The sequence below is a fragment of the Centroberyx gerrardi genome, chromosome 17 (genome assembly GCF_048128805.1).
Source record: "Centroberyx gerrardi isolate f3 chromosome 17, fCenGer3.hap1.cur.20231027, whole genome shotgun sequence".
In the NCBI taxonomy this organism is placed as follows: domain Eukaryota; kingdom Metazoa; phylum Chordata; class Actinopteri; order Beryciformes; family Berycidae; genus Centroberyx; species Centroberyx gerrardi.
In genome coordinates this window covers 19,434,811-19,459,046 of record NC_136013.1, presented here as the reverse complement: position 1 = coordinate 19,459,046, position 24,236 = coordinate 19,434,811, and the positions used below count along the sequence as shown (strand labels likewise).

At 44.8% G+C, this 24,236-nt stretch overlaps 1 protein-coding gene across 2 annotated transcripts; it reads left to right on the top strand.

Moving 5' to 3' along the window:
* The first annotated feature begins 6,163 nt into the window (after positions 1–6,163).
* On the top strand, positions 6,164–24,139 carry rab3gap2 (RAB3 GTPase activating protein subunit 2 (non-catalytic)). 2 transcript variants are annotated; one of them, XM_078289575.1, is made up of 35 exons: positions 6,164–6,556; positions 8,010–8,110; positions 8,521–8,638; positions 8,732–8,813; positions 9,183–9,230; positions 9,426–9,501; positions 10,000–10,101; positions 10,201–10,300; positions 10,900–10,998; positions 11,501–11,649; positions 11,956–12,035; positions 12,671–12,760; positions 13,205–13,344; positions 13,498–13,693; positions 13,802–13,945; positions 15,041–15,123; positions 15,230–15,294; positions 15,400–15,490; positions 15,783–15,904; positions 16,285–16,498; positions 16,710–16,807; positions 17,030–17,138; positions 17,261–17,421; positions 17,650–17,824; positions 18,298–18,495; positions 18,840–18,946; positions 19,057–19,123; positions 19,457–19,527; positions 19,621–19,656; positions 19,837–19,911; positions 20,816–21,031; positions 21,345–21,434; positions 21,579–21,803; positions 22,621–22,785; positions 23,001–24,139. In XM_078289575.1, exons 1-35 carry the CDS (start codon positions 6,448–6,450, stop codon positions 23,151–23,153), a joined length of 4,155 nt encoding a protein of 1,384 aa, XP_078145701.1. In that variant the 5' UTR covers positions 6,164–6,447; the 3' UTR covers positions 23,154–24,139. The 2 variants fall into 2 exon arrangements, with proteins under 2 accessions (XP_078145701.1, XP_078145700.1); XM_078289574.1 differs by having other exon boundaries at positions 8,007–8,110.
* The last annotated feature ends 97 nt before the right edge of the window (positions 24,140–24,236 follow it).

Here is a 24,236-nt window from a genome sequence, read left to right as displayed (position 1 = left end):
CAACACATTACATACCACATTAACACATTTGAGAGGTCAGCAATTTTTTTTCTTGACTTCAGTGTAGCAATTGGAACAGTACAAAACATACAGTATCTTGTGCTGTTTCCATGCTTTGTTCCACAGCCAAATGATAGTTAGCTTCCCTGCAGCATCTCCATACACTAGCACATCCACAGGCTAATATTCCTTAAAATAAGTCTGTTTACACCAATTGCAAAAGGCAAAATCACATGAAAATGAGTTACTGTACATTTTATAGGAGCTACTTAGTGTTTACATACTATTTGGTGCATGCAGATTCTTTATAACTTATAATAGTGAGTGATACAGAGAAAGTATTTTAGTCCAACACCTACAAAATAAGTTTTATATCTTATTTCAGTCAACTACAGTTTATTTTAAATATATTAAGGATGTGTTAAAGGTCAGTGCAGTGAGAATTGCATTTCTCAAACTCATGGTATAATTAAACAAAGGACCTGTTAATGTAAAGTTACCCAAATTATTATAACTGTCAGCATTGTGGAAATTTGACTAACACACTTTGAAAAACTCCCTCTAGTTGAATGAAACAGATTTAGAATTCCAATCTACTTCCTGGTGTAAATGATGTCACCTACACCCAGGTTGTTTTAACAAATGCTCTGATTGGTCGACAGTATGCATAGTTACTCAGGTGTCCCACATTCCTTCACTGCAAAATAATGTAAAAGGAGTGACCTATCCCTCTATAATACTCTGCTGCTGTTTTTCTGCAGATTTCCCTCGGAAACTTATTTAACCCTCTGTCAATACCAGCAAGTCAATGTGCAAAGTTTGCATGGTGCATTAAAGTTTGTATAATTGGAACACCTGCTATTGCTCATTATGCACACATACTGCAAGGTCACGGCACGCAAAGCTGGCTGCAAACGGTACAGAAGGTTGATATGCAAACCTCACCAACAGTAACTCCTGCCGCTCTCCTCACCATTCAACTCATGATGAGAGGGAAACTGAAAATCAAACAATGAGTAACGTTCCATAAAGAAACAGGGGGGAACTCGTACACACTGTTGTTGAACGTTACCTCAACAGTTTGTCTGGGTTAGCGTATCGGTTAATGATTGGAATGTGGGTGAATTTTAAAAAAGCGTGGAGCCAATAGCGCTAGCTTGTTGACATTTCCTGATCTGCCAAAAAGACATGAGATTAGAGTGTGCATACCAGTGAGTTGTTGTTGGCACAGGCTACAACTGAGCACCAATGTCTGAATGGATTCAGCAGCATATATCCCCAGGTCCACCCGGAGCTAAAAATACTCCCCACAGACCCTCACACAGACGTTTAGAGTTGACTGTGACAGCAGTGTATGGGGATTTACTAGCTTGCATTACTTTCTGAAATACCTATAAAGGTATTATTGAGCCTTTAAGCAGAGCTGGGTCTCCAATTATCATCTATGCCCATTGGCTTACAATTAAAAAATGGCAAGGCTCAAAAGTCACTCAACAAGGGCGTTTCTGCCGTGAATGTTTCACGAGGATGGGTGCTGCTGCAGCACCTTCGCCCTCATGGTTGTTCAGTGCTGATGGAGGACTGATGATGGTTACTGAACCAAAGTGGAGAATGTTCACTTTGGAAATGTGCTGAGACTGATGGAAAGCAGAATGTGTCATGTTACTGTGGGATTGCAGGCCCAACGCGAATCAGCGCTCTTTTACGCCTGAACTTTCTATTCCAAAGTACTTTATTCCAAGGTTAAATCCTATATGTGTAGATGAATTATTCTGCATACCGAAGCCTTTTTTTTGTGTCTCTCAAATGTTACTGTTTAACTGGAAATGCCCATACATTTACATTTGCCACTGGGGCAACTGGACCACACATTTTGATCAAGTCCCAGTCCCACCTTAATGATAACTGATTGCAATAGCTGATGGCAGCAAAAGAGGCCCAGGCTCCGTGCCTCAGGGCATTACTTCAGCCTTGCTTTATAATTTTAAATAGGTGCTTTGACGTAAAAACTTAGATCATTGCAAAGGTGTGTTCTATCAGCTGCAATAACATGTAGGCCGACTGTGCAGCCACAGAAAGTGGGTCAAGTAATAAACATAGGAGGCCCCCAAGGTTATGAGGGTAAGAGGGAAGGCTTTGAGTGTTTACATCACAATCATGAAGTATCAGGCATGTAAAACACATTTCATATCTTTGCTTTTCCTGCCAGGATGAGGTTAATACCTGAAATTCTAAGGTCAATCTCCTGTTTAGTTGCTGAGTGTGTCCTGGCTTGATGCACATGCACCCATTTTATGGTGAATAGCAAAGATCCTCATGTCATGATATGCAAAACTTCATAAGAATTTAAGGGATCCCTCGGAGCAGAAATGTGCCACTTCCCCTCTGTGTGACTCGTCTCGATTATTCCTGGTGATGAGAATCAAAGGGATGATTCAGTTTCATCTCAAAGGCCCGATGTTGTCAGCTGACAGAGAGAGAGAGCCACACTTGGTTCACGGTGCTGCGTGCCGTCACATTGATCTTTGCAGCAGCCGCAGGGAAACACTGATCAGACCGCTTCACAGCAGCTTTACATTTCACCGCAAGGTCTGAAGCCATGTCTTTGTACGGCTGGAGGATTTAAGAAGAGAAATTAGATGAGGATGAGAGGAGGAGGAGAGGTTTTCCTGTGCTGCGTTTGTCACATGTAACAGTGTAAGGTCGGAGGCCTCCTTGTGGTTTCTCATGTAGGATGTGGGAACCTGCACCAGAACTACAGTAAATGCTATAATCCAGTGCAAACCTCATTTTGTAACAGAAAAAAACCATAATGTTATATAATGAATACTTTATTGCAGTGCAGAAAAACCCGATTTTATTTGAGGCCATAAAGGAGTTAACAGACGGATGTTTGACCTCTGGACCCGCATTACTGTCTTAATCCTATTCATAAGTTAAATACAAGATGGATCCAACTGACAGAAGCTCCAAACACTCCCGTTTGGATATGCTGATTGCAACATATTAAAATAACAAATCAAGACTCCTCTCGTGAGACGTATGAAAAAGTGGGTCATGCACCGGTGCGAGGCTATCTGCACGCACAAGCCCGTCAGCCCTCGCAGACCTCACGGTATCGAGTTTGGAAAGTTCCTGTCAGACCTTGATTTGGTTTTATGGTGTGCAGTTATGCACATGTGGCATAATCGCATTTCCAAGTTCTTCTTGACGTGAAAATGTCTGTGGAGCCCGTGCCTCGCTGCGGACGGGAGGGGAAGTCATGAGGCCTTGTAAAGAATGTTTTCATTGCAATCAGTCTTTGGACCGTAGCAGGATAAATCAATCGCTTTTGCATGTAAGACTGCAAAAAGGGACAGACTTGCGCTGGATGTAAAAAGCCGAGTGGAAAATGAAGCCTCCGTGTGATGAGCTGCTGAATTTTTACACAGATATGTTGAATGGCGTATCACAGCCAACGACCAGAGCCAAAGCTAGCACATTATCTCGCCATTTAGTGTGAGTCAAAGAGTAAAAAAAAACATCTTTTAAGTTTGAAGTTTAAGATGCCAAATTTCTCACACTCGAACCTCTGATCCTTTTTCCCCTCCACAAGTTGAAGGAAAAAGGCCTGATATCGCACTTCTACAGACTGAGTTTCCAGTGTGTGTGTGTGTGTGTGTGTGTGTGTGTGTGTGTGTGTGTGTGTGTGTGTGTGGAGAGACAGATTATGCAAGGGCTCCTGGGAACCAGCCAGCAACCCGAGCCTCCGTCTTTCACACTACAGTACTTCCTTCAGAGTTTGTGTTTCCCAGATGCACAGTGTACTTGTGAAGAGATTACGGCGAGGCCGCGCTGAACACTGGCTGGCAAACGGCGCTCGCCGCCAGACCATACGGCAGCCAGATCGCTTCAGCGCGAGTCGTCAATCTGTCTCACACGCCATCTCAAAACAACAACAAAAAAACCCTCCTATGGAATAAACTATCAAAGTCCCTCATGTAGTGGTACATAAAAGGCACATTCTCTTTTTTGGTTAATGGGACACACAATGGCCTGTATGTATGGATGAATGCCGCTTATTTGATGTGTTTTTGAATCCAGCTATCCACATCCAAAAAACAGATGAGACTCATTAATTATTTGATGCATTATAGTCCAATATCCTATTGCTTATATAGCCTTTTTACTGTAACACAATCTTGATTGTAGCTTTGTACAATTTTCTGATGAATTCCGCCATACACGCCCCAAAGGTATTACATAACTTTTTTCACATCGTTTGATCGCTTTATTGTTATGTGGGCATCAAGAAGAATATCTTAAAAAGCTGTGACACTGAACAATCCTCAAAGTGTCCGAGGGCCGGTAACTCCGACTAACAGTGACTAACAGTAAGCGTGTCCGAATGAACCAATGCCATCTCTGTGTGTCTGTCAACAACACATCCCGCCTGGACACACACAGGAAGAGCGGGAACCAGATGGAGAGCCGTTCCTGTGGCCTGTAAAGCAGTCGACACAACAACAGCCAGTAGGCAATGGCTCCGGAAGGGGAAATCTTTGGCCGAGACGTGCCCAAGGCCCTCACTGACACCCAATTGTTTCCTGAGTTTCTGTGTCCGGCCTTCCGGAGCGGAAACCTTTGGGCACCCCCAGAGCTGTGTGTGTGTACTCGGGGGTCGAGGGGCGGTGGGATTGTTAGTGAAGATGAGGGAAGTACATTGGCAATATGCCCGATGCTTTTAAAAGAGTGTGTAAGAAAGGATGGGAAAGAAGGAGACTAAGCGGAGGGGACGGCGGTGAACAATGCCACCAGCAGCTGCTCATGTTTGCCATGGATGGTATGTATGGAGGAAAGACTGCAGTCCCCTTGACCTTTGACCTCACAGCACTCCATCCATATGGGGCCGAGAGAGTCAACCAAAAATAACAAGAACATACATATCCTCCTATTACAGGCTATCGAAAGAGTGAAAGATCTCGAACGTGCGCATTTGCAGGTACAACATAGAAATTGTGTGTTGTATTGATCATAATGAACAGCCTATGTATAAAATCATTCCACTGCAAGCGTGATGCAGGTGTAGCAACAAAACAAGTTGGATTTTTGCTAATTTAAGACACTTATGATTATGTTGTGCTCTTAGTAGCTTACAAAGAAACTGGATATTGCGCTTGGTCGACAAAATCAAATACACCTATCACACACAGAACATTTTTGGACTAAATTTAGACGCTCCATATCACTCTCAGCCAAAAGAGAGGCGGTCTGGTCTGCATAAAGGTATATAAATGTATATAAGTGAAGACTTTGCCACAATGTCTCAGAGTGAACACACACATCATTAACCTCTTACAAACAAACTCCAGGAGAAACACAAGAAACTAATGCTTAGACTAAAGTTATTTGAACTTGTTGACAGATTTGTGATTTCACATGTGCCCATACTTACATACAAAACTTCTCTCAGGTCATTATGTAACCGTTAAACCCTCATGTTTATGTGTGAACAGTACAGTCCTGGTTGCATTTGTGTTGTAAGTGCATGAAATCAATAAATCAGTTGTTCTGAAAAAGGGAGAATAAGAAGAGAATAAGATTTGATCATGATCACCTTTTTACAAACCATCACCAGGACAGCTAACAAAATTCTTAAACATATAAATCATAAATGTAGAGTTTGTGTACATCAGTGATAATGACATCTGGGATCACATATGTTTGGGTACATTTACCAGCATGTGTTTCTGGTTTGCCTTAACCGATAAAAAAAAAAACTGTCCACAAAACACAATGGAAAAACATACTGTAATGTTCTGGTATGAGTACAATATGGTAGAGTTATGCAGTGGAAAAACCATATATATGAAAGGGAAGGGAGGGGGACAGGATCCAGACATGAAGTCAAGTTGAAAAAAACTACCTTCCATCTAACGCCCTCTGGTGAACAAACCACACCAATACAGTTTCATAAATAGTAATAAATCATATTGTAGGTTATACTTTCCATTACACACTTTTACAGATTGACCAGAACAATTGTAGCTTCAAATCATGCTCTCATATAATTTGAGTACTCGTTTGTAAACACTATGCGCCTTACTCTGCTTTTATTTTGAAGGATGAGACAAAAATCTAACCCGGAAGTACATCAGTGTGTTATTATGCTAACGATGTGTCATCAACAAGACTCTCCAGGACAAGGGTGGGAACTGCAAATATTGGAAAAAATAAGAATAACAGGCACATATTAATATCTTTATAAGGGACAATTTGGGAAAAGTCAGAAATACTGACTTTCCGAACGGGCTGTCATAGGTTTAGCTCGATAGCTGGACTTGCAAACCGACTTCGTTTAAACTGCAACGTTGTTCTTTCCCCCTCCGGACTGCTGCTGCTGTTAGCTAGCAGGCTAACTGGCTTCTTATTCCCTGTCCACTGGGGTCCGGACGGGACGGGATAGAGATGTCCTGCTGCTTGTTGGAGTTTTGTCGGGTCCAAGAGCTCAAAACGGTCAGGGACTTCTTGTTCCAGAGCCAGAAAACTGAGCCACCGGAGGAGAAGAATCAAACAGGTAGATAGATAGGCAAATGATAGGCATGCCTCAAGTCAGCTGTCTAATATAGTCCGGTTCTGTGTCCAGCTAGCTAACCACACAGCACTTCATAAGTATCGTGCAGGTTAAGTAGGCTAACGGTTGCCAGAAAGCCAAGCGCACGACTGCAAAATAGGATGGAAAAAGTTCATTTTTCCCGGAAAATGTCGCCTGAATTTGCAGCAACTTGGGTCAGTGTGGTTTCCTGACTATCAGCATTTTCTAGAGATGGGGAAAGGAAATTATTATGAGCTAAGCAGGCACACTCCCAGACCACATTAGTGCAAAACCCTGCTAATGGCTATCAGTTTTTTCTCTAATGTCTTATTATTGATCGCAGACACATAGAAGCGTATCTGAACTGTCTACCTAAAATACAGCATACATCGATCAGAAAGGCTAGTATTACCCTTAAAGGATTATACTTGTCTTGCTGCAGTGAGGAAGATGATTCTCACATGGGTAAGACACTGTGAAGGTGAGTGATGGGCAGAGCCTCAGCTCTGCTCTGCAATACCAGCAGGGGACAGAGAGGGGGGGGTGGATGGAAAGAAAGAAGAGAGGAGGCGAAGGAGGGGGAGGAGGAGAGATCCATCTGCCCTTTGTGCAGTGAGTCATCCCACACGAGGCACCTGAGCAGATTACTGCATGATGCTCAACAAGAGAGAGCCGACACACACACACACCTACACACAGAAAGGGCGCACATACTTGTGGCACTTGAGCGACACACACACATGCACAGCATAGGTCTGCGTTTCATATTGATTTATTTAGACTTATGTGTCATCGCCTCAGCGTTTTAGCGCATTGTCAGTGACCCACGCACGCTGCACCCAGTCGGCGCACATTAGAAGTCCATGGCAACGGGATTTCTCCTTTGATTTTGCTTCCAGTTCTGTCACTTTCTTGTCCTCCCACTCTCTGGTATTTTTAGGCTCTCTCTCCCTCTAGCACAGCCTTCATCAGCCCTGCCCCTCCTGTCCCTTCGCTCCTCTTTTTTTCTGCTTTGGAAGGATGACGTTTGCAGTTTTTTTTGTAGTAATTTGCTTAAGCACCCACCCAGCCACTACAGCTTTAGCCTGTAATTTCACACCCATCTATTGTCTTTCCCATCTATTGTCATCACGTCAGATGAGTCAATTTGGTCACATCTTGGAATTTCAATAGAGTAACTTCACTAAAACATGTGGGTTCATGTGTGGACCCACCAGAAACGGGTTAAGAACAATTTTTAGGTCCCTAGCCATTGCAAAACACTGGGCTAAACTATTAAACTTAAAGTTAGCTCCATCATTAGGAAACCAACAATTTAGTGAAGGGAGATTTGCCTGCAGGAAATTCTAACCTCTGCGCAAGGAGCAGAATCAGCTTGACCTCGGGAAGTGAATCCAATTTGGATCTCAAACTTTGTTCACTTTTTCCCCAGCAGAGAATGAGCTGTCTTGGGACACCTCTGACTGGGAGTCATCATGGGATAACAACGAAAACAAAGAGGATGATGCTGCCGTTGCCACCGCCACCGCCACCACGGTCTGTCTTTCCTTTATATTCATTCTTTGCCATCATTGTTTCCCCTACATTTATTCAGCAGCACTGGCCCTCTGATCTTGTTTCCCCATTTCTAGCAAAAGACAATGAAACAATTAATCACATTTTTACCTAAAACAAACAAATTATCCCGCAATCAGCCCATATATTGTAATCCAAGTGTCTTTTTTAAACCATAGCAGGCAGTTGAACTGCTAACTATTGTTGGAAATACGACCGGGAATGAACCTCTGTCCCAGAACCAAAAAGATTCTCTCTCTTCTGGGAGCTGCAGAAACATTATAGCCTTCATCTCTTTTTCTGTCTCCTTGTACCTCTGTATGTTCTTGTCTGCCCAATAGTTAAATCACCAAGTAACAGATTTAAAACAAAGTCTCCTCTCTGCTCTGCAGGTGGAGGAGGAGGGTGGGGGGCAGAGCGCCGCCTGGCTGCAGGACTGCGTGGTGTCCCTGTCGCCCTGCTCCGACCTGCTGGTGGTGGCCCGCGAACACAAGGCCGTCTTTCTCTCAGGTCTGACACTCGACATATCCAAACGCACACACACACACACTCTTCTCTAAGTACACAAAAGGGTTACGCAGTGTCGTTTATTCCATCTTACAGCCAAGTGGCGCACAGACGACAGCGGCAGAGAGGAGATGACCCTGGCTGTGTCCTGGAGCGGGACCCTCAGCACCGAGGAGGGGTAAGAGAAAAGACGGAGCCGCTAGAGAGGGGAGGAGAATGCTGAAAGGACAATAGAGGAAATGATGAAAAGGAAGCGTTGTAGGAAAGGACAAGTGATTGGGGAGGGAGATAATGTACTGGAGAGAAAGTGCGAAGGAGAAACTTCAAAGCAGGAATGAAATGGGAGGACAACTGACAGGAGAATCAAGGGGGGTGACATTGAAAAAGGAGAGTTGCTCGGCTGCGGAGAAGCAAAAGATGTGAGAATGGAGGGCTGAGATAGTGAATGAAGTGTGCACAGTGTCCTTTAGACTGACAACTGTAATGTGGACTGAGTCACACAGACATCACTTCCGGCTGTGTGTGAGCTTGTGTTTTCTCTCTCCAGAGAGTGTGTGAGCAGCGTCATCTGTATACCCCTGGCGAGCCAGAAGAGGTAAGCTATTTTTAATGTGTGTGTGTGTGAGCAAGTGTGTGCAAAATGCTTGTGTGTGTATGTATACCTGTGATAATAGTAGGTTTTAACAGTGTGTTTGTTTGTTTATGTGTGCCCGAATGTGTGTCTATTCTTGTGTGTGTGTTTGTTTGTGTGTGTGTGTGTGTGTGTGTGTGTGTGTGTGTGTGTGTTTAGGAGCTCAACAGGGCGGCCTGACTGGACATGTATTGTCGTGGGTTTCTCTTCTGGCTATGTGCGCTTCTACACAGAGGTATCTCACAAATGTACAATACAATCTTACCCATACTGTTCTGTACTGCCTTTCCATTGTAGCCTATGCACAAGTCGACATGTTAAATGCCCGATTAGAATTATAAATGTGAACAAAAGAGGAGCCCTGGCTCCAAACACAAAAGCATGGAATGGAGATATTTTTCATTTTTCATGCTCAAAGTAATTGACATCACTTTTGGTACAAGGGATAGTGAAAATGTGACTATTTAACGTGAGTATTTGATGCATTTTAAAGCTGTAAAAGGTTTGTTAACATTTGCAGTGCTTGTTAACATTGGTGTAAAATAGATATGTAATTTCAAAAAGCGCCAAAAAGCGTACCGTTCATCTGCTAGCCAAACTCTTCCAGAATTGTTTTAGAATTTCACTAGGATTCATATAGTCAATTGAAAAAAATAAGATCAAAACTTTAAATTTGGGCTTTACATATTCAGGAATGCCAGTATCTCATGCAAGATTGATTGTGTCTTGTCAGAATGGGGTTCTGCTCTTGGCCCAGCTGCTGAATGAAGACCCTGTATTGAGGCTCAAGTGTCGCACATATGAGATCCCCCGTCATCCCGGAGTAACTGAACAGGTAACACTGCTGTCTGCACTATGTATAGATATGCTTGGTGAGAAAACTACAAATTATGTTTAAATTTAATTGGATCATTATCAATTTATCCGACCACAGCATGAGGAGTTGAGCATTCTCTACCCTGCTGCTCTGGTCACCATCGACGGCTTCAGCCTCTTCCAGTCTCTACGCGCCTGCAGGAACCAGGTGGCAAGAGGTATTGCTGCTTGTGTGTGTGTGTGTGTGTGTGTGTGTGTGTGTGTGCGCTTGTTCATGCGTGCATGCTTGGGTGTGTGTCTTGTCTGTTGTGTTGTTACAGTGTGTTAACAGAAAACGTCTTCTTTATTTGCTGGCTGGGTGGATAGTGGTTGCCACAAGGGACTCAGGTACTGAGGAAACATGCACATGCACGCACACTTGCATACACACGCACACACACACACCAACACCCACACACACACACACACACACACACACATACACACATATGCACAGACACAGAGCTTATGCGTCTCTAGAGGTTAGTAGCTAAGCTTCACCAAGATTTCTCTGAGCATCTAGTAGTGCTGTGAGTGTGTGTGTGTTCGTGTGCATCTGCCTGTGTGTATGTGCATTTGTGTGTGTTTTGAGGCCTAAGACGATCCTTGCTACCATTAAAGGACAGCGTCACTATTTATGACGTGGCTAAATGCAAGTAATGGCTACCAGCTAAAAAAAATGACCAATTAATAATGAAAGTCCTTTTAATTTGTTTATGTAACTGACGTCCAGTTTCAGCTTTTCACTTTTGACCCCTTCATCAATCTCTCCTTCCAGCGGCGGCAGCAGGCAGCGATGTGATCCAGCCTCCTCCCCTGGCCTATAAGAAGTGGGGTCTGCAGGACATGGACACCATTGTGGATCACAGCAGCGTGGGTGAGAGACAGAGGGACAAAGGGAGAAAAGAAGAGAGGGGAGGCAGGGAGGTGGATGGGTAGACACAGTTGGCAGGAAATAGATGCAATTGTAAACCACAGCAGGCGAGTTTGAGAGGCAGTGGGATAGATGAGTGGTTGTAGCCAAGACGAACCACATCGTAGGTCATGTAGCTCTGACTCACTGACAAAATGTTCTCACCATGCATTATCAGCTCATAAGTAGAATAAATCCAGTATTTGTGACACCTTCATCGCAGTGCAATGCATCTGCACCGGAATGATGCGCTGGAAACGGATTCTGTCATCTAAAATGAATGAACTTCTATTGGAAAGTAATGCATGCAACGCAAGCTTAAGAGATGGCAAGAGGCAGGGAGGAAGAAGCAATGTAAGGAAAGAGGAGAGAGGATACGCTATCTCTCCCCACATCCCTGACTAACCTCTCTCTCTCCACCCACGCTCTCTGTCTCTTTCTCTCCCTCCATCCCTCCCTCTGTTAGGCATTATGACGCTGTGTGTGTTTGACCAGATGAAGAACGCCTCTATCCTGGGGGGGTTTCATGCTTCGGTCAAGGGCAGCCCCCCTGCCATGAGCCAGTACATCACCGTGGGGGGAGGGCCTTACACAGGCTTCTACTATGCCATAGAGGTAGGTTGAGGCGTGTGTGTGTGTGTGTGTGTGTGTGTGTGTGAGAGAGAGAGAGATAGAGACAGAGAATTTACCTAAACACAATAATAATAATTGTACAGGCATTTGTCTTGGTGACATTCACACAGAAACATATCAGCAACTTACAGAGTAGCACACTACATATTGACACAGAAGAACCTCACACAGTGTAAAGGCACAGTGCAAAAGAGGGAGAGTGTGTTAAATAATGCATTTTTCTGACATGCAGTTGTTCCTGCGTGTTGTTGAGTATAAATTGTGTTTTCTCTCTCTGTCTCTCCTTAGGGAAGCTCCCAGCCTCTGCTCTCCCACGTGGCTCTGGCTGTGGCCAGCAAACTCACCTCCGCCCTCTTCAGCGCTGCCAGGTGTGTGTGTGTGTGTAACCAAGCTTCTGAATGTTAATTAATTGCATCCAGCAAGTACTTTGTGTGTGTATAAGTGTGTAGAAACAAGATTATTAACATTCATTAACAACAACAACTCCATTTGTATAACACAATTCTAAGAAAGTTGTTCAGAAAACAAATAAGATCATCTAATGTTTAGTGTGTCTTTGTACCTGTGTGTGTGTGTGTGTGTGTGTGTGTGTGTGTGCGTGTGTGTGTGGTCTTCCCCACCCAGACAGCACTTACTTTCCGTCAGTCACATACAGGAGACACTTGGGGTCTGAATTCTGCTGTATTGACAATCCACTACCACCGCAACATCACCGGCCAAACAAAGCGGCTCAATCGATACTCTGAATTATTGGCCCCTCTCCCCTCGCTGCCAGCTTAATCTATACAAGCCCCGAGTTTGTGCGGCTTTCTTCCTCCCCTGACACACTTTTCATTCTCCTCCTGCTGCGTCTCCCCCTCCTCCCACTCGCTCTTGCTGTCTCTCCATTATTACTTTTTTATACACTCTGTCTCCCTAAATCATTTCTCTTTTATATTGACTCATCTCGTCTGGCTCACTTGTTCTCTCTGTCCCTTTCTCTCTCTCTCTCTCTCTCCCTCAGTGGGTGGTTGGGATGGAAGAACAAGAATGAAGAGGAGCCTGCTCAGAAACAGAAGCCCAAGGTGGAGCCGGCCACACCCATGGCAGTCAGGTAGCCAATGGCAATCTCTCAACAAAAATGCACTAGTCCTCTTTTGTGCTGCATTCGTATTTGCACTATGAAAAAACTTTAAAATGCTCAATCTTAACTCTCAGTTGTCATTTTAATCAATACTCAAGTAGGGGAGGGTGGGGGGGGTATGGATCGGTCTCCTTCCAGTCGTTTGTTCCTTTGTCCTGTCACACATGGATCTTGACAAAACTTGGGGAAATGATGCACTTCACCACTCTGTTTCAGCATTTTCAAAATGATCCTGATTGGTCCAAGTGAAGTGCTACAATTAGATCAAAACAAGCTGACATATTTTTCACTGATTAGCCCAGAGGAGGACTGAATCATTCTTGGTAGACGATGTATTTACTGTCACCTTGTGAATCACCGTCAGTGTCCTCATTAACCTCGTCCTTTCTCCTTGTCCTGACCTTTCTCCTCCAGATTTGGTCTTCCAGACTCTCGTCGCCACGGCGAGTCCATCTGTCTGTCCCCCTGCAACACGCTAGCCGGAGTGACAGATGACTTTGGCCGGGTCACACTGCTGGACTTGGCCAGAGGCATCGCCATCCGCATGTGGAAGGGTGAGGAGAAAGGAGAGAGAATACAAGAGGACTAAGGAGAGAATGAGACAGAGGTTCTATCTAGGGATCTGTGTGTATAGAATTGGATGAGTGGTATGCATTAAATATGAAATATTAATAAAGATTAAAGTCATTTGTCTGTCTGAACCCCAGGTTACCGTGACGCCCAGCTGGGTTGGGTGCAGGTCTCAGAGGGGCGGGGTGATCGAGAGTCCTCCCCCTCCGCTCAGCTCCCCCGACGCCACGCCCAGTTCCTGGTCATCTACGCCCCCCGGAGGGGAATCCTGGAGGTGTGGGGGACGCAGCAGGGGCCCCGAGTTGGAGCCTTTACTGTGGGCAAACAATGCAGGTATACACACACACACACACATAAGGCAGGTAGAACACACAAACACTTATCCATTACCCCTTATCTCCTTATCTTTATGTATGTGTGCAACTGTACATATGCTTCCAGGTTGCTGTATGCCGGCTACCGTCTGATGGGGGTGAACAGTGTGACCAGTCAGGGCTGGCAGCTCCACACCCAGCAGGTGTGTCTGCTGGATCCCACCACCGGAGCACTGAGGACGGTGACCGTGCCCTTCCATCTGGCCCTCAGGTTGGTACATGGACAGACACTAACACACACATACATTCACTTGATCAAACAGATCAGCTGTTTGTCATGCAAGCATTTGTTTTTTTTGTTTTTTTTAAGATTTTCATTACATTTTCGCCTTTATCAGACAGTTCAAAGTTGAGAGATACAAGAAAGATTGGGAGAGAGAGAGGGATGACATGCAACACATTTGACATTAAATCAGTGTTTCTTATAGAATGTTTTGCAGATGTATGGTGGGGATAATTAATAGTTTCTGAGACTGAGATTTGCCAGTGACCCATTCAAAAATCATGTTCAGTATGTGTTGCAGTCAGCTATGAGAATGGCTATTATTCTCTTTTCATTTTTATTTTACAGTAAGACCAGATAATACATTTTCATTGTATTCACATTTTTCTAATTGTGGCCGCAATTTTCCAGCTGTGGTGGGGCACAGAGCAAATTGAGCTTGAATGTAAAGGAAACTGTAAAGGAAATTGTTCAGTATGTATTGATAGCCATTTAATATTTAATATTGCATATATGGCAACAAATACATGTGGGGTACAGCCATATGGCCAGGGCTGCTACCAGGCTGTTAACATGACAGAGTCATCACTTCTCTTTTACAGCTCACAGCCAAGTGTTAGCATAGCAGTCCACCAATAACACATGGATGTTTAGTTTAAGTGCACTGATGATCTAAAGCTAAGCATTACTTACCACAAATCTTTTTTTAACATTGATTTACTCAGGGAAAGTCTGCAGAGCACATATAATCTTCAGTACTTGCTTAGAGTTACACACATTTTTACATCTTCAGTTGCCCAGAACAGTCTTTAACTCAAAAGACTTATTGAGGAGATCTTGACCCTAGATGTTGAGGGAGGGGAGAGTGTTACTCATTTACCTTTCCTGCCCAGGTTTTTTCAGCTTCTGCAATCTGGGCATTCAACCTCACAGTCACAAGCTCATTCTCTAACTTGTAGACTACCGCAGACCCCCAATCTACAAACTGTGTAAGAAATATGTTGTTTTTGGAGGTGTGGTTGCACCTGTCTATGCCCAAACGTTATCTAGACCCCATATTTCTATGTGTCTTCTCTATTCTAGTGACAAGAAGAGCGAGCGAGCCAAAGACATGCACTTACTGAAGAGATTGACCACCATCCTGAGGAGCAGAGAGGTGGAGCCTGGTAAGAGACAGGAGACTGGGGGCTACACGGAGCTATAGATCTGAGGTGTATAAGGAAAGCTTTGAATTTGTATTATTCTGTCTGTTGACTCATCTCTTCTACTCAGATATCTTGGAGAGCGAAGCCAAGAGCGTGCTGCTGGACATCAAACACCCTGCCATTAAGAAGCAGGTGAAGCCACCATCAATACAAATGCCCACACACGAATAAAGGGGTACAACATCCCAAAAGCGTACCATTCAAATTCCTAACTCCATGCTTTGTGTTTACATTCAGGCTTTGGAGTCTCTGCTGGCGAATAAGCATGCTCCCGTCTCATGTCTGACCAACATCACACGCGCCTTACATGACAGTCTGAGGGAACAAGGTAGAGTATCACACAAACAACGGGTGTATTTCAGTAGTGTGTACTTTAAATAGGGTTTTGATGTATCAAGAAGGAGAAAAGATTATGCCACAGCATAAGGAAACCACTCTCCGCCTTCCCAAAGATCCTATACTGACACAGGAATATTTGCTAGTTCTATTGGCTGCTGTGGTTTTGATCCCTTGCACTCTTTACTAGTGGTGGCTTGTAATGTTGGAATTGAACTTTAATTGATTGTTGGGTTACATGTGTGTCAATCTCTTTTTGTGGTTGCCTGTGTTTTCCATTGTAGACCCCGAGGCGGTGGATGAAGCGTTACTCCAGCTCTGCTCCTCGCAGCTCAAACTGCTTCAGCTCTACACAGACATCCAGCAGCTGCACTCTGCCGCACACACCGACGCCTGCTCTGAAGCTGTGAGTCACACACACACACACACACACACACAGCTGCAGTCTGCTGTATCACATGCTCTGAATCTGAGAGGCAGACACACATACACACACCCATGTGGTATTTGGTGGTTGCTTTTATCCAAAGCGTCTTGAAGTCACATGAGTGCATACATTTTTAACAAGGGTGGTCACAGTGGGAATATACACATACACACACTGAACCTGTAAGCATTACATAGATGAACATTTACAAACTGAATTGAACTCTAGGTTAGAGGTATATGTACCAATAAAGTCTATGCTATTGCTTGATAATCTCCATGAACTGTATCATTATCCTCCATAATCTCATGATAAGCCTTCTCTCTCTGCTTTTCCACCTTGTCCTTCCTTCACCCCAGTTGGACTCCCTCGTAGGCATAGAGGAGGAGTTGTCCCGCGTGGGCCCCACCCTGCAACGCTACGCCCAGCTCACCTCGAGGCCCTGCGTCTCCTTCGCCCAGGACTCACCCGCCTCGCCCCTGCCCGCCCGCGCCTTCCTCTCCCAGCTGGAGTGCACCGAGGACGGGGAGGTGAAGATGGTCCGCGGGGCCGACGCCGAGTGGAACCAGCTGGGTAATGCCAACATGAACACAGATATCCGCACCTACGTGTTTACACTGATATGGCACATGTACTACCTGTGGTTATATGATGGTTAAATGAAATTAATATGCTGATGTTTTGTACCTTCATTTTCACCCCCACACACTCGCAGATGTTGAATTGTTGTCATATTGGAGAGTGTGTAGGAGGCTGATGCTGTGCACTTGTGTGTCCTGTACAGGGAGCTTCCTGTTCTGGGGCTGTCTGTCCGGAGAAAGCCCGCTCCACAGGGTGTGTGACACACTACAGCAGACTGGCATCAGCCCACAGCAACTACTGGTGAGATGGAGGGAGGGAGGGATGGAGGAGGATGATGATATTAAGATTAGTTTAAGATTAGTTTAATGGATGTCAAAAGACTGGTGAATGGAAGTCTTGAGGAATAAGAAATGAGATTATTGTGAAATTATGTCAAATAAGCAGAGGATAACATATTAAAGATTTCATTCATTGATTCATTCATTCATTTCATATTTAACCTTGTCTTTCTGTTCCTGTCAGTCTCTGCTGCTGAGTGTGTGGCTGCACAGGGAGAAGGAGGTGCTGAGGAAACCAGAGGAAACTGTTAGAAAGCTTCACACACTGCTCATTGCCCTCAGCAACATGAAAGGTATGTGTTGAATCTTGTGTAGGTCTTAATTTCATTTAATTTGAATGGGCTTGATAGATGAAAAAAATGAAGATGACAGAAAATTCAATAGGTACCCCACCTTCTTCCTCTGCCGTCTTCAGGTGCGGTGGAGGAGTCGTGGGACACGCAGTCCGTCTCCCCCTGGTGGCAGCAGGTTCGCTGTGCATGTGTCCAGTCCCACAGTGCTGCTGCCGCCCTGCTGGCTGCCTTGGTGGCTCACCGCGCTGCTAAGGCCAGCATCACCAGCCGGGCTGACAGCAAGGTAGAGAAGACACACACATTAACATATCGCAGTGCAGATAAGACCAGTGTAAGAGAGGGAAGTCACGGAAAAGGATAAATGAAACTACATTCAGTGGAAATGATGCTCCTCCTCTCATCCTTTTACACCTATAATGGATGATACAGTCAAACGCTAACACCACACCCACTATGTTTGTCTGTTTTCTGTGTGTGTGTGTGTGTGTGTGTGTGTGTGTGTGTATGGTAGCTGCAGTCGGAGTGGGAGGCGGTGTCCCTGGAGCTGGAGCAGTGGGCGGTGTGTGTGCGCCAGCTGGAGGATGTGCTGGCGCTGCAGACCCTGCTGTGGGTGCCTCCCTCCCAGGGAACAGCAGGGGGCGCTACAGCACAGTGCTCCGTCAAAACCCTGCTGGAGGGAGGCAGAGGTAGGCTGGGAATGGAAATAGCCCTCCATCCTGAGGAATCTCTTTCTTTATTTCGTTCATTTGTTCGTTTGCTCGTTCGTTCATTTCTTTCTTGTTGATCTGTATGCCTTTGTCTGCCTTACTGTACTCCCTTCCTTACCTCCTTCCTTCCTTCATTCCTTTCCTCCTTCCCTCATTCTATCTTTCTATCTTTTTTCTTACCTTTCTCCCTTCCTGTCCTTCCTTCTTTCTCAGTTACCTGACTAACTCCCCCTGCTTTCTTCCACCCATCTTCCTTAGTCATTTTATCCACATAGCTTGACACCCAGAATTTCTATTTGGCCTCACCAAGAAAATTTACAAAGTAGGCATTTCTAACAAGCATCTGGTTCCCTGAAATGCTGAAGGCCTAGAATTTTCACATTCTGTTTGTGCCTAGACCTCTTACTTATTTTTTTATATTTCCCTTTCACATCCACCTGTCTCTCCCCCAGGTGGCATGGCCGACAGCATTGCAAAGTGGGTGTTCAGGCAGGACATGGCCCCCGAGCGGCTGAAGGAGATTCTGCAGAGGAGAGAGGTGAAAGAGGGGGAAGACAGCTCAGAGCAGCCGGAGCAGAGAAGAGGAGGAGGAGGAGAAAAGAAGGAGAAGGAGAGGAGCCTGGAGGACACGGACGCCAACAGGACAGCAGGTCAGCACTAAGACAGATTTGGCCACTGGAATGAAAACTGGATGACAGGTTTTGTGGTGTTGACATGCAGTGGGCTCTTAATTACTTATGCTTGAAAATACCCTCATTCAACAGATTTACCAACACACGGGCTCCAATATAACTATGCTGCTACACCTGATTCATTTAACTTCCTTACCTCTATATTAGAAAGTATTATGATGTTTGCATATTCACACAGCAGCTCTTCAGCAATGCAGTGACCATACAATGACTCCCAGAACAAGCTACCTATTTCATGCACCGTCAGTCTGTACACTTTGAAATCAAGTCCAAGGCAAACACATTCTTCACTACTTTTCCAGAGCTGTTGGTGGCGGTGTGCCAGCGCTTCCCAGACTCCCTCTCCCCCGACCTGCTCTTCGCCCACTGCTGCTGGGAGTACGTGGTGCAGTGGAACAAAGACCCCGAGGTGCACAGACACACACACAGACAAGTTTATTCATTTACGCTATCACAGTACTCGCTGAAGACCCACTCTTTGGTCTTACGTCGAGACTCACGTCTGCTTTCTCTCTCTAGGAGGGGCGATATCTGTGCTGGGCTGTGGAACATTTGAAGTTGGTCTCCAGTCCGCACATCCAACTAGGTGAGTGGGTCATGAAGTTTGTTTACATGCACACTAATGCTTTTATCTTCATGCGATTGTGACAAATACTGCAACTACAAAGGCATGGATCATGTGAATATCTTTATGATTGTGTTACCTAAAGCCATATTCAGAGTATGAAACACTGCACGCATGTAAGCACCATTCTCATAGTAAGCCTGTCTATCATTTTCCATGAAAAAATATGCCGATAGAAAAACATGGGATAAATAAAGGAAAGGATATAAAGGAAATGAGTGTTGATGTGACAACCCCAAACGGCTAAATATATCCTTACAATTGACCGTCATGGGACTTTAACTGTCCTGACAGGTATCTCTTCAATGATGTGGAGTACGTTCATCGTCAAACGTTTCTCAGCGGCAGCCTTCCTCATGGAAAAGGTAAGCCGCCACTCACCAATATACCTGTGTGTCTGTGGGAAGTATTTTATATTCTTTGAGCCATTATATATTGTAAAATCTTGTCTTTCATAGGTGGGGAAGGCACCCAAAGATCGCTTATGTCGACGGGTAAGTACATTTTTGTTAATATAGAATCTAAAAGATGATCTGAGATTAAAATATGTGATGCCAGTTTTGGTATTTGATACATTCGATTTGATAAATTGGTTGAAATATGAATACATTATAAAAGTGAATAAATGTATTGAGCTGCATGTATTGAGTATGCGTGTGTGTTTATGTGCGTAGGACGTAGGAATGGGAGACAAAGCCATGACGTCTTTCCTGGGCTCCTGTGTCCAGCTGCTGCAGATCCTCATGGAGGTGACTGGACTATTGGTTTACAATCAATGCCCTTTATCTTTTATAAATTACTACGTAAGTAAAGAGAACCCACAACCAAAGCATGGAGAATGGACCAATGCCTCGCATAAATACAGCACAGAGCATGAACACTGAATGAAGCGCTTCGGCCCCAGCGCTATCCGGACTTTGCCATCATTATGTTTTCCTTTTGAACCTGACGTGGGTTTAAATACTACACTGAATTCTGGTACATATACTGCACTATGAAAGGCTTTTTCTAAACTGCAGTATCTTTGGGCTTGTTTGACTTTTGAGGCTCTCCATGGAGCGTACATTATCAGGTGCTTTGGCTTTTACACCTTGGATGTATAGTAGTCTATAAGTCTAAATTGTAAATACGTTTCACTATTCAAAATTACTGTTTCAAATGTATCAGTTGTCACTAGTATTGTTTGGTATGTTAGTTTCTTCATAGCATTTTATAACTTTGTTTGCTGTAACTACTACTGCTACTACTACCACTACTACTACTACTACTACTACTACTATTGTGACTACTACTACTACTACTATTACTACTATTGTGACTACTACTACAACTATCACCACTACTACTACTACTACTGCTACTACTACTACTACTACCACTACTGCTACTAAAACCAACTACTACTACTAATAATAATGATAATGATAATAATGATAATAAACTACTAGTGTTATCTTAGATCTAGTGGAATTGAGTTCAAACTCAAGAGACCAACATCAGAACACACTTGATGCTTTTGATTTATTAGACAGCTTGCTTACATAAAATTTGCGCATGTGCTTTATTCTGCACTTCTCTACCTGAATCTCATTGCAAAGCCATAAATCGTTTTCCTCCTCACCAACCTTTCCTTTCCCTTCCCTTCCCTTCCAGGCGGACTCGGGGGTGGAGGAGGTTGCCCCTCCGGAGCTGGGCGTGGAGGAGGCGTGGTGCGGGGCGGAGGGCCCGGCCTCCATAGCTGAGCTGGCCCTGGAGCAGAGAGGCGTCCACTACCCCCTGGTCCAGCACCACTGTCTGCTAGCCTCCCTGCTGCATGCTGCCATGACCTTCAGCCTGCGGGTCAAACCGCTCAGCCTGTTCGACAGCAAGGTGAGGAGTGGGTCTGTATAGACACACAGGCAGACAGGCACAAATACACATATTGTCTTTCAAGCTACTTTCCAAGGGTGCGTGGGTGTGTGTAATGATGTCATTGCACACTGCCACATTTACCGCCATGTATCACAAAGACCACACTGGAAATAAATCTCTCACTTTAATGTCACCCTTGACTGTCTTTTAGAGGCATTGTTTTTATATACATTGGATTTTTGTGGACATAAACCAAGTGAAACTAAACACACTAGTTGGGCTATATTTGAGCACTGACTAATACTTTTCCTCACTGTGTGTGTCGTCCCAGGGTAAGAACGCTTTCTTCAGAGATCTGACGACCATCCAGCTGATGCCCAGCGGAGATATGGACCCAGGCCTGGTGTCGCTACGACAGGAGGTGAGAAAGGAGCAAACACACTAAATAGAGGAATGATACGCAGAAGAAAAAAAGGGAGAAAGAGAGAAAGATATTGACACATCACACCTTGTTATCCACACCTTTCCTTCCCTTTCTGTTTGCCCCGTTCCTACTGTCTCCCAGTTCCTCCTGCGGGTGCTGACTGGCTGGGTGCAGGCCATAGACGATGCTCCCGGCTCAGCCTCGGGGCCCGGGTCCCCCCCTCTCCCCTGCAGCGGCCCCAGGGCCGACTGGTGGCCCTCGCTGTGTCTGGAGCTGGGCTCCCTGCTGCAGGTCAACCCCGACATCCTCCGCCGACACCTGGTCTGTGAGCTCTACAACCAGGGCCTGGACCTCAGGGCCGAGGAGGTAGGGCAAGTCAGACATAGGGTGGGGGCAGTGAGCAATTTATACTTAACTATCCTATAATGATGTTTCACACATTTCCCTGTCCAATATGGCAAAAGTTCAGGTGGGGTGTGACCTCATGCGTGACACCAACACACCCAGTTGTTTTGGCTGCGATTACATCATTTCGACCATGCGCACTCCATTGTGTCTGTTTCAGCATGAACCATGAATGAGCCTTTACAAGCTACCTGTCTCCTGATATCAGTCTCCAGTTGATTAGTTACACACATTTAATAATAATAATACTGGTAGTAATAATAATACATTTTATTTTAATAGCAGCTTTTGAAAAGCAAAGTGCTTTACAGAGCATAAATGATATTACATAAAAACAAGAGATTACATAAAAACTGGTCAATAATAAATAAATAAAGATGTAATTTAAGAGTAAGAATTATAACAGAAAGCAAGTTTATTAAAGTGTGTTTTAAACTCCTCAGGCAGGTTTTACATTATATGGGTCCTGATGGAGAACGTTTGGTCCCTTTTGCTCTTGAGTCTAGACTGTGGAACAAACAAGAGGCACCTCTGCAAGGACTTACGGGTGTGGTCTGGTTTATAAGTTCTGTAACGTAGCTAGGGGCTAAAACATGCTGTACTTTAAAAGTAACAAGTCAAGTCTTGAAATGAATTCTAGAAATCCCAGGCAAACCAGTGGAGGGAGGATCAAATCGGGGTGATACTTGATAATAAACATGCTGTATGTGAAACACGCTCCTTGTTAGGTGATGTAATGGAATGCTGTGATGTAATGGAATGCTGTGACTCCCCCCAGGTGATGTTGGAGGTGGAAGATAAGGACGTGCTGGGCTCCCAGCTGTTGGTGCTGACTGGCCAGAGGCTGAGCTACTCGCTGCTCCACAGCCAGAGTCAGACCCAGGCTGCCATGGAGCTGCTGGCCCGCCTGCCCCCCACCCTCTGCACATGGCTCAAGGCTATGGTGAGGCACCCAACACTCAACTCTGTTATGTAATGCACTGAGGACGTTTCAGAACAGGTCATAGTTTCTGCGAGTAAACAGGTGCAAGAACAGGTGCAAGTAGAGGAGGAATGTGAGAGGGAGGTGAGGTGTTACTGTCTGTTCAACAGCATGAGGCAAGTAATACCATAATACTGTCTCCTATACTGTGCCAATGTTTATTCCGTGTCCCCCAGGACCCCAGCGAGCTGCGCTGCCCCCTGGTGCCCCTGCCCCAGAGCAGCAGGCTGGTGAGCCGTCTGATCGAGATCCTGCCGGAGAACCACGCCCAGTACAGCCTGGCCCTGCACCTGCTGGAGGCCGTGGAGGCCCTCACCACCGAGGACTGACCCGGGGATGAAGAGAGAGAGAGAGGAGAGACGGAGGAGAAGCTTTGGAAGCCCTGACCATAGTGGGCAGATGGAGGGAGGGATGATGGGGAAGAGGTGAGGATAAGGAAGGAAATGGAAAAAGAAAGAGTCTCTTGAGGGGCTACATGGTGACTAGAGAAAGGCCTCTCCCTCTAGCTTGGTCCATTGACATTGCCCTGCCTCGGTTGGCAAAGCCATTTCATTTTATTGCATTGTGGAGTCCAGAAACCTGCTCATATCTAACGCATGAGAGACAGTCAAGAAAGAGGATTGTAAACAACCAGGATGATAAAACTAATAAGAGACTAGATGTCAGTCTCTTAACTCTCTTCTGTGATTGTCGGGAAACAGAAGAGGACAGGTTTTGTTTTGTGATTCAGCTCATGGTAACCTGATAACCTGTCCTTAACATCGAATTCATTGTAAATGGATAGGCAGAGATATATAGAGAGGATGGATATGATGGGCTTTTAAATGATTTTTATTCAATCCATCATTGTATTTTTGCTCAACTGTGTAACATACATTATACTGAATACCTGTGTTTGCGTTGTTGAAGAGTATTGTGAAGAGTATTGTTAGGAGGGTGTTTGTGGGATGGTTATGATGGAACTGAGCATGTCTTTTCTTCACTGTCATTTACTTGTCATTCTCCCATTCACTCTGGTGTTTACTTTCCTGACTAGCCCCCTCCACCCCCCGAAGTTTCCATCCATATGACTTTAAACACAGATTTCACTCTCTGGGTGCCATATCATACTCCTGTTTCACCTCTCTCCCTCCTCCTTCCCCCTCACGGACTAGAGTGATGTATCATAAAGAAATATGGACCTTATTTTTTATTTATATACGCAGACAGTACTGTACTAGCTGTGCCTGTAGACCTCCTATTCTGTAGTTCTCTGTCCGGCCGCCCTCACTGGGCTAATTTGATGCAGAATAAAGAGGTTTGATGCTTCTCAAGAGCCTGGACTTGGTCTGTGCATGTTGTGTGTTGTATTCTATTCAATTCAGTGTTATTTGGTTACTTGTCTCATTCTGCTGACATTCAAAGGATGTTTT

Coding starts and splice junctions, on each gene's coding strand:
- rab3gap2 (XM_078289574.1), top strand. CDS start 6,448: ATGTCCTGCTGCTTGTTGGAGTTTTGTCGGGTCCAAGAGCTCAAAACG. Junction 8,814..9,182: donor ACCCTCAGCACCGAGGAGGG/GTAAGAGAAAAG, acceptor TTCTCTCTCCAG/AGAGTGTGTGAGCAGCGTCA. Junction 16,499..16,709: donor CGCCGAGTGGAACCAGCTGG/GTAATGCCAACA, acceptor TGTCCTGTACAG/GGAGCTTCCTGTTCTGGGGC.